The sequence below is a fragment of the Triticum aestivum genome, chromosome 3D, assembly GCF_018294505.1.
Source record: "Triticum aestivum cultivar Chinese Spring chromosome 3D, IWGSC CS RefSeq v2.1, whole genome shotgun sequence".
In the NCBI taxonomy this organism is placed as follows: Eukaryota; Viridiplantae; Streptophyta; class Magnoliopsida; order Poales; family Poaceae; genus Triticum; species Triticum aestivum.
In genome coordinates, this window is record NC_057802.1 from 566,399,604 (window position 1) to 566,409,640 (window position 10,037).

A 10,037-nucleotide genomic window follows, 5' to 3' on the forward strand; every position below is an offset into this window, starting at 1 on the left:
CTCATACCGCGATTTAGGGAGACCTATCTTCTTAAGGCCAGGAATGAAGTCAACACAAAACCCAATGACATCCTCTGTTTGATGGCCCATGGAGATGCTTCCTTCTGGCCTAGCGCGGTGACGGACATATTTCTTTAGGACTCCCATGAACCTCTCAAAGGGGAACATATTGTGTAGAAATACGGGCCCCAGAATGACAATCTCGTCGACTAGATGAACTAGGACGTGTGTCAAGATATTGAAGAAGGATGGTGGGAATACCAGCTCGAAACTGACAAGACATTGCGCCACATCACTCCTTAGCCTTGGTATGATTTCTGGATCGATCACCTTCTGAGAGATTGCATTGAGGAATGCACGTAGCTTCACAATGGCTAATCGGACGTTTTCCGGTAGAAGCCCCCTCAATGCAACCGGAAGCAGTTGCGTCATAATCACGTGGTAGTCATGAGACTTTAGGTTCTGGAACTTTTTCTCTGGCATATTTATTATTCCCTTTATATTCGACGAGAAGCCAGTCGGGACCTTCATACTGAGCAGGCATTCAAAGAAGATTTCTTTCTCTTCTTTCGTAAGAGCGTAGCTGGCAGGACCTTCATACTGCTTCGGAGGCATGCCGTCTTTTTTGTGCAAACGTTGCAGGTCCTCCCGTGCCTCAGGTGTATCTTTTGTCTTCCCATACACGCCCAAGAAGCCTAGCAGGTTCACGCAAAGGTTCTTCGTCACGTGCATCATGTCGATTGAAGAGCGGACCTCTAGGTCTTTCCAGTAGGGTAGGTCCCAAAATATAGATTTCTTCTTCCACATGGGTGCGTGTCCCTCGGCGTCATTCGGAACAGCTAGTCCGCCGGGACCCTTTCCGAAGATTACGTGTAAATCATTGACCATAGCAAGTACGTGATCACCGGTACGCATGGCGGGCTTCTTCCGGTGATCTGCCTCGCCTTTGAAATGCTTGCCTTTCTTTCGACATTGATGGTTGGTCGGAGGAAATCGACGATGGCCCAGGTACACATTCTTCCTGCATTTGTCCAGGTATATACTTTTAGTGTCATCTAAACAGTGCGTGCATGCGTGGTATCCCTTGTTTGTCTGTCCTGAAAGGTTACTAAGAGCGGGCCAATTGTTGATGGTTACAAACAGCAACGCGTGCAGGTTAAATTCCTCCTGTTTGTGCTCATCCCATGTACGTACACCGTTTCCATTCCACAGCTGTAAAATTTCTTCAACTAATGGCCTTAGGTACACATCAATGTCGTTGCCGGGTTGCTTAGGGCCTTGGATGAGAACTGGCATCATAATGAACTTTCGCTTCATGCACATCCAAGGAGGAAGGTTATACATACATAGAGTCACGGGCCAGGTGCTGTGATTGCTGCTCTGCTCCCCGAAAGGATTAATGCCATCCGCGCTTAAACCAAACCATACGTTCCTTGGGTCAGCTGCAAACTCAGCCCAGTACTTTCTCTCGATTTTTCTCCACTGCGACCCGTCAGCGGGTGCTCTCAACTTCCCGTCTTTCTTACGGTCCTCACTGTGCCATCGCATCAACTTGGCATGCTCTTCGTTTCTGAACAGACGTTTCAACCGTGGTATTATAGGAGCATACCACATCACCTTCGCAGGAACCCTCTTCCTGGGGGGCTCGCCGTAAACATCACCAGGGTCATCTCGTCTGATCTTATACCGCAATGCACCGCATACCGGGCATGCGTTCAGATCCTTGTACGCACCGTGGTAGAGGATGCAGTCATTAGGGCATGCATGTATCTTCTGCACCTCCAATCCTAGAGGGCATACGACCTTCTTTGCTGCGTATGTACTGTCGGGCAATTCGTTATCCTTTGGAAGCTTCTTCTTCAATATTTTCAATAGCTTCTCAAATCCTTTGTCAGGCACAGCATTCTCTGCCTTCCACTGCAGCAGCAATTCCAGTACGGTATCGAGCTTTGTGTTGCCATCTTCGCAATTGGGGTACAACCCTTTTTGTGATCCTCTAACATGCGATCGAACTTCAGCTTCTCCTTTTGACTTTCGCATTGCGTCCTCGCATCGACAATGACCCGGCGGAGATCATCATCATCGGGCACTGGTTCCTCTTGATCTTCAGCAGCTTCCCCCGTTGCAGCATCACCGTATTCAGGGGGCACATAGTTGTCATCGTCCTCTTCTTCTTCGTCGCCTTCCATCATAACCCCTATTTCTCCGTGCCTCGTCCAAACATTATAATGTGGCATGAAACCCTTGTAAAGCAGGTGGGTGTGAAGGATTTTCCGGTCAGAGTAAGACTTCGTATTCCCACATTTAGGGCATGGACAACACATAAAACCATTCTGCTTATTTGCCTCAGCCACTTCGAGAAAATCATGCACGCCCTTAATGTACTCGGAGGTGTGTCTGTCACCATACATCCATTGCCAGTTCATCTCCGTGCATTATATATAATTAAGTGTGTCAAAAACCATTACAGAACATCATGAATAGATCATTAAGTGACCAAATTAATAGAAGTTCATCATCACATTAAAACCAAAGTACATACATAGTTCTCATCTAACAACATATAGCTCTCGAGAGCATCTAATTAATTAAACCATACATTGAAACTATATAAAACATTTCAATGCGCAAACAAATGCGATCATAATCGCAACCAAGGTAACAATTGATCCAACGGCATAATGATACCAAGCCTCGGTATGAATGACATATTTTCTAATCTTTCTAATCTTCAAGCGCATTGCATCCATCTTGATCTTGTGATCATCGACGACATCCGCAACATGCAACTCCAATATCATCTTCTCCTCCTCAACTTTTTTTATTTTTTCCTTCAAGAAATTGTTTTCTTCTTCAACTAAATTTAACCTCTCGACAAGAGGGTCGGTTGGAATTTCCGGTTCACATACCTCCTAGATAAATAAAATCTATGTCACGTTGGTCGGCATAATTTTCATAAACAATAAATGAACCAATAGTTATAAAGATAATATATACCACATCCGAATCATAGACAGGACGAGGGCCAACGGGGACGGATACCAAAACCATCACACTATATAATAACAAGCAATAAAATAGTAAGAAAATTAGACAAGTATCTATCTAAAGTAAGAATTTTTTTCTTTCAGAAAGAAGATAAGAACAAGAGGCTCACCACGGTGATGCCGGCGACGAGATCGGCGCGGGCGATCGACGGCGGTGAAGACGGGAATGGGACGTGACAGGCCGCTAAACCTAGACAAATCTCGAGGAAAATGAAGCTTTGAGGTCGAGCTTCGAGACGAGAAAGCTTAACTAGTGTGGCTCGGGCATTTCATCGAACACCTCATGTGCATAGGAGGTGAGGTAGAGCACCACAAAGCCCTCCCCTCGCCGGCCAGAGAAAAACAGAGCACTGGAGTGCTCTGCTCGCGGGCGAGGGGTATATATAGGCACCTCATTGGTCCCGGTTTGTGGTATGAACCGGGACTAAAGGGCAGCCTGTGGTCCCGATTCAAGCCACCAACCGGGACCAATGGTGGTGGGCCAGGAGCGAGGCCTATTGGTCCCGGTTCGTCCCACCAACCGGGACCAAAGGGGCCAGACGAACCGAGACCAATGCCCCCACGAGGCCCGGCAGGCCCCTGGCCTCACGAACCGGGACCAGTGCCCCATGGGTCCCGGTTCTGGACTGAACCGGGACTAATGGGCTGACCCGGCCTGAACCAAAGCCCTCTTTTCTACTAGTGGGGGGAGGTTTAGCTTGTCTAGTGCAGATTTTCAGAACCACATCCCACCCAAGATAGCATCAAGCTAAATAGTGGACCATCCGACACATATCATCATGTCCTAATTAAGATAGCAAACACTAATTCCATGACAGAACATACAACCTAGAGTCAACCTGATTTTTGTCCAGAACCAGTCAAGGCATAACCAAATAACAAAAGGAAAAACTCCAGAGAAAAAACATGAACTTTTTCTTCAGCAATGCATACTACCATAGGCTCAACCATCCAGTTTGTCTGCGCCTCACGTGATCTGTTGTTGTAAGGCCAATTCGGAATCCCGGATGTTGATGGTGTAGCTCGAGAGAAGCTGGATAATCGTGAAAGGACGATCGGCGACGAGGACAAATTGCTTGTCTTGCTTCACGAAATCAACAGCTTTAGAGATCCTCTCTGCTTTCTGGTCCTGGAGGTTGCGCATACAGATGTGTGATGACGAACCCAGGTGTTCAATATAGTAGATACAGTTTGCCTCGATGCCTGGGAAATTATCTGCATCGACTACGAGGCACCTCTGATGACCGATAAAGATAGCATGGTTGCTGATGCTCATCAAAGGCACGAGCTTGTCACTGTTGGCTTCAAACTTGCAAACCATAGTGAGCAGCTGTCGCTTAATAATGATCAGCACTTGTCCACCAAACTCGACTAGGAAACAACGGACATTGTTTTCATGTTCAGTCACAGGAAGATCATCGGAGAAAAACTTATGAGGATCAACACGAAGCAACATCATCAAATTGCCCATCTTGCGGACCAACTCATCTAACATGGTTGATTCCGTCCAACCGCCATCAAACCCACCTTTGATCACCCTCTGCAAGAAACTATAAATTGCGTCCTCATAGTCGCGGGCGAAGAAAGATTCACTTTCAGTATACGCCATGTAATGCTTGTGAGACGAGCCGCAGAATAAATTAAGAATGGGCAAATCCATGATAAAGCAGACTGCAGCGGTGACCTCCCCATCGGGCGGCATGGGCGCCTTGAAATGGATCATGGCGCCGGTGAGAGGGCTGAAGATGCGCGCGGCGTGAGGAGGGCTCTTGTCGGCCAGGATAAAGAAGCCCTCAAGAGTGGTGGCGACCACATAGTAGTCGCTGAGCGGCACGAGCTCCTTGTGGATTAATCGCCCGGTGGCGGTGTTGAGCAACAGGCGGCGCGTGTCGCTCTCGAAGGCCTCGTCAAGGATGATCCACCCGCGCGGGCGAAACCGGCAATCCGAGGTGTTGTTCCTGGGGTCGTCGGTGGCGGAGCGCCAGTCGTGGCACACGGCGCGTAAGTCCATGTACCAATCGACGTCGTTGGTGGTGAGGAAGGATTCGGCGATGCGGCGGACGAGGTCGTACGGGAGACAGGACCAGTCTGCAATCGCCGTGGCTGGTAAGACCGGCGAGGTTTCCGGACAGCTGGGGTCCTTCTTACCCTTGGAAAGCGGGAGAACTTCAGCGTGTGCGGCAGCGACCACCATAGCTGCACGCTGGAGCTGCTGCTTAGCTTGATTTTGGATCTCAAGGACAGAATCCAAGGGCCTGCTCCTCCCTGCCAAAATCAAAATGAAGGACCCCAGTTGTAAAAATCGCAACAATTTGATCACGAAGAATTGAGCAGAAGAGAAATAAGCACAAGCATCAAGCAGTGGCAGCAGCAAGCACTCCTTTTCTCCATCCTCTCCCTGCTACCTCTCTGTCCCCCCAAACTCATCTCTACACTACACTGCATCCCTCTCATGCAGCAAACACAGCAGCAGCAGCAGCAAATCCTCTCTGCTCTGTCCCAATCCACCGTCTCCCCCAATCCAAATAAAGAGCAGCAGCGCGCAGGTCCAGCAGCAAGCAGGAAGAGCATCTCCCCCCAATCCATCGCCTCCCTCGAGCCAGCCACCTCGCCCCATCTCCTCCGCCGCCGGGCTTGCTCCCTTTTTCTTTTCCCAGATCGAGGGTAGCACGAGGTGGCTCCTCCCCCGGTGAGCTGCTCGTGCCCCTCTCTTTCTCTCTCTCCCGACGACGCCGCTCGGGCCTCATCCTGAACTCGTCCTCCCGCTTCTTGGCTAACGCCACTCCTCCCTCCTGGCCGCGTCAGAGGGAAGGCCACGCGGGCACGGGCGCCTAGGCGACGGTGCAGCGCATGCTAACCCTAGCGGCGGCGGCGGCGGCGCAGAAGAGAGAGAGAGTAGAGACCAACCGAACCTCGATTTTTTCGGGGCGGCGCCGTCGCGGGAGGGAAGGACGCGAGCTGCTCGGCAATTTGCCTCTTTTCTTCCAAATCGCGAAATTGGCTCGCACGGGCAAAATGGTTTCCCCCTTTTTTTTGGAAGTTATTTTTTTTAGACAATTGCAACCAGAGGCGGAGGACGAAAAAAAATTAAGGTGAGGCGAACTCTTAAGTAAAGGTGAATACACACTACCAATGCACATTAATATTTTTATGTGATCCTCAACAGAATATACATGCTCTTCTTCCATGAAATTCACTTGACCTTAATGAGTGTCATGTGTCGAAACATTGACACATTCATAGGTGCTTGGATTGGAGCTACTACCACTACCAAGTACTTCAAAATATATTTTTCAAATATGTAGTTCACAACACTAAATTGTCACTAAAAATCTAAAATCATTACAATTGTATATTACAAGCTATTAAAAATGGTACTGAAATTTAGAGATATACCCCTCCCCTTTGGCTTTGCTAGCCCCTCTTTCCTCTCAACTTTCAGTTGGGGACGACGCTATCCTGCACTGCGTTCTACTGGCTGTGAAGGATGCCAAGTTGAGCGTTGGCTTTTAAAGCGCTAGAACAAGTCCACCGGAAGTTGTACATGTACGTGTACGTGCAAAACTAGAAGAAGCAAGCAACCTAACAGCTCGATTGATCTTCCTTGCAACAGTGCACGCACGGTTAGGCAGAAGGACACGCAGGTACGTGATCTGGTAGAGATTAGCTCGTAACTGATCAGATTGACTCGATCTCAACGGAAAAACTCATGGCGACTCACGAACTAAAAACTCGTGCCAGCTGAGAGATGCACATGCATAGGTATAAGAAAATTTTACAAACGATTCAAGGTATGGCGGCCGCCAGCCCTTGCCCACTGGAGTCCTTCGCCAGTGATTGCAACGATATCATTCCAGTACTTCGTCTTCAAGGCCGAAACAGCTGGCCGCCTCAACTCAGCCCAGAACACAAAGAAAAACTAGCTTATCAGATTTTTTTTTGGGGGAACTAGCTTATCAGCTACTCCCTCCGTTTCAAAATACTTGACTTTCATTGTCCAAAAATGGATGTACCTATATACTAAAACATGTCTAGATACATCTATATTTTGACAAATCAAAGGCATGTATTGTGGAACTGAGGGAGTACATAATTGAATCACATGAGCAAGGACTATAATAAGAGTATTAATTCTAGCAGATGCGCCATATTTTGGATCCTAAAATGAGAGCAATTGCTATAAATTATGAAGGCTCCAAATTAATCCCACGCGCAAACTTGGAATCGTTATAGCTCCGGTCTCCAGAATTCCCTAGCATAATAAGAATCAGTTCTTCCACATCTCACCAACAACAACCAAACCTTCGAACTTGATTCCAAAACCGACAACTAGTACGAGTTTACAATATCCGGTACAATTTTCAACAATAACAAATTCTACTACGAACTGAAGCTTCGGAAACATAAATTTCATCCCCCATCTAGTTCGGGCTCTTCCTCTTTCTGGAAGCAGCCTTGGATAACGGGGATGCTACGGTGGTCTCCACTTCCACGGTCACGCGGCCTACGAACTTTTGTGTGTCCTCGACGCTGGAGAAGGCCACTTGTTTGAACATTGTGTCTGCGCGGACTCCACATAGTTGAAGCAGTTGTCAAATGTGATGAAGTCACACATCTTGTTAGTCGTAGTGCAGATTTCCGGGTGGTATAGAGGTATGCTTGGGCATGCAAATAGCACCTTATCTCCTGCAAAAGATCATGATTTAGATAATCAACAAGTAACAACTAGACACATATTAGGAGAGAAAAATTCATAAACGTACAAGAAAGGGAGACGGCAATGGAAGACGGATCTTGAGTGACATTAGCACTGGTATGATAGTGTTGTTGACCATGTGCAACTTCACGACCAAATGATCTATCCACAAAATAATTGCCAGGTGGATTGGGAAGTTTCCCAAACAGTTCCCCCCGCGACAGCACATTATCGCTCATCGGCGGCATCAACCGCGACTTGTCAGCGAACAAGATTCAGTAGGGAAATTGTGAGGGTCCTATTAGAGCAAAATATGTGTGCAGTGAGTGGAAAGGAAGAAGCAAATAAAATTCATAATGATTTATTGGCGTTTGTCCATTCTCTCTATGTTATCACACAAGTCTTTTATGCTACCGCCCTTTTGCTTTCAAGAGCGACTCAAGTTTATGTGCCCGCAGTCCTGTAGCAGAAAGTACATCTAAATACTTAGAAGTGCAACTAAAAGCCTATGTGTTTGACGTTTGATAATCATAATAATGCCGTAACATCAAACTGGGAACCCAAAGGTTAAAGTAGCTTCACATATATTCTTAGGCTCATTGATAACACTATGAAACAACATATGTATTCCGCACGTCGGCTGACAAGATGGAATTGGGGATCTAGGGTTTCAGGGGAATCATTGGCTTGATTTCCTTTTTCCTTTTTTGAGAAGAAGATACTTTTTTTTGGTTGAGGGAAGCAAGACTCCCTTGTTGTTGTTTCTTTAAATAAACTCTATTGTTTTTCTAGAACTAAAAAAACTGTCTTGTTATTGAGCTATTTTTTAATGGGCTACTGAGCTTGCAAACGAACCTGGGCTAACGAAGATGTTATGGCCAGCCCATTGACGATCTCCATCTATTCGAGACGGGCTGTCTGGCTGTCTGGCCGATAGCCTGACCTGACCTACCTCCGCCGCTGCCGTCACTACCACGACACCACAACTCAGAGCATCTCCAGCTGTTGGCCCTTCAGGAGGCGCTAAAAATCGCCCCCAGGGGCGCACCGGCGCAAAACGCGCTTTGGGGGCGTAATGCCACCCAGTCCCGGCGTCTACGGATTTTTGTGAAAATTAAAGTGCGGCACAAACATGACGCAAATTCAACCATTTTCGGTGACTTCATACATATTTCGGCAAGTTCAAACCAAATTCAACCAAACACGGCGAGAGTTCATACATATTTAAAATATTTTACAAAAAAAAAAAACACTACAAGGCCCGCCGTCTCCCTCGCCTCGCCGCTCGTCGCCGTTCTACATGCCGAGGAGGCTGTAGAACCGCGTGTAGTCGCCGCCGTCGTCGTCGTCGTCGCCTCCGCCGCGGCCGCCGTCCCTGCTGCAACCCTCCCCCGGTTGGCGCGGCGGGTTGGACGGTCCGGCGGCGTCCTCGTCGTCGTCGCTGTCGAGGATCAGGACGCCGTGCTCATCCTCGCGCCCACGCTTGCGGGCGGCGATCTCCTCCAGGGCCCGGCACTGTCGGACCATCTCGTCGCGGAGGTAGTCGTCGCGCGCCCACCGTAGGGCGTCCTCGTCAGAGAAGCCGCGCCGGGCTAGCTCCTCGTACTTCGGGGGGAGGCTGGGCTTCGGTTTGGGCGCGACGAGGACGAGGCGGCCAGAGGCGGGGGTGGAGTCGGCGATGCGGACACCGGAGCTGCGGGTGCGCCGGCTGACAGGCGTGTCCTGGGGCTCCGGCTTGACGGGACGGAGGCAGGGAGAGCCGGTCGACCGACCGAACGAGGAGGAGGACGCCCCGGGGTCCATGCGCCTCGGCGTCCACGAGCTCCCACGGCGGCGAGAGAAGGACGGGGGCTCGGGGTACTCCAGCCTCGGCGTGTTGCCGCCCTCGATGTACTCGAGGACTGCCTGCAGCGTGCGGCCGGGCACGCCCCACCATCGGCGCCACCCCTCGGAGTTGAGCCTGCCGGAGGCACGACCCCGTTGGTGACCTCGAGTTGCTCGGCGTGACGGCGGCGGGAGTACAACTCCCAGAGCGGGCTGTCGGGGACGTAGCGCGGCCCCTCCCTCGCCGCCCGCAGCAGGGAGGCGCGGATACGCGTGATCTCCGCACGCCGCGCCGTCCCGGTGGGTGGTGGTGGCACCGGGACCCCGCCGGCGCTGATTCTCCACGCCCCGGGCACCCGCATGTCCGGCAGGACCGGGTACTCGGCCTCGAAGATGAGCCGAGTTTCGTCCTCGTGAAGGTGGCGGCGGCCGAAGCCGTTCGCCGCCGCGCTGTCGCCTGTGAATCGTTC

The 10,037-nt window shown here is 49.9% G+C and overlaps 1 protein-coding gene across 1 annotated transcript; it reads right to left on the bottom strand.

Moving 5' to 3' along the window:
• Positions 1 to 4,014: 4,014 nt before the first annotated feature.
• On the bottom strand, positions 4,015 to 6,031 carry LOC123076531 (uncharacterized). Its single transcript, XM_044498728.1, has 2 exons — positions 5,960 to 6,031; positions 4,015 to 5,312 (listed from the first exon to the last, which is right to left on the bottom strand). The coding sequence occupies exon 2, from the start codon at positions 5,239 to 5,241 to the stop codon at positions 4,015 to 4,017; it is 1,227 nt and encodes a 408-aa protein (XP_044354663.1). The 5' UTR covers positions 5,242 to 5,312; positions 5,960 to 6,031.
• Positions 6,032 to 10,037: the final 4,006 nt, after the last annotated feature.

Coding starts and splice junctions, on each gene's coding strand:
- LOC123076531 (XM_044498728.1), bottom strand. CDS start 5,241: ATGGTGGTCGCTGCCGCACACGCTGAAGTTCTCCCGCTTTCCAAGGGT.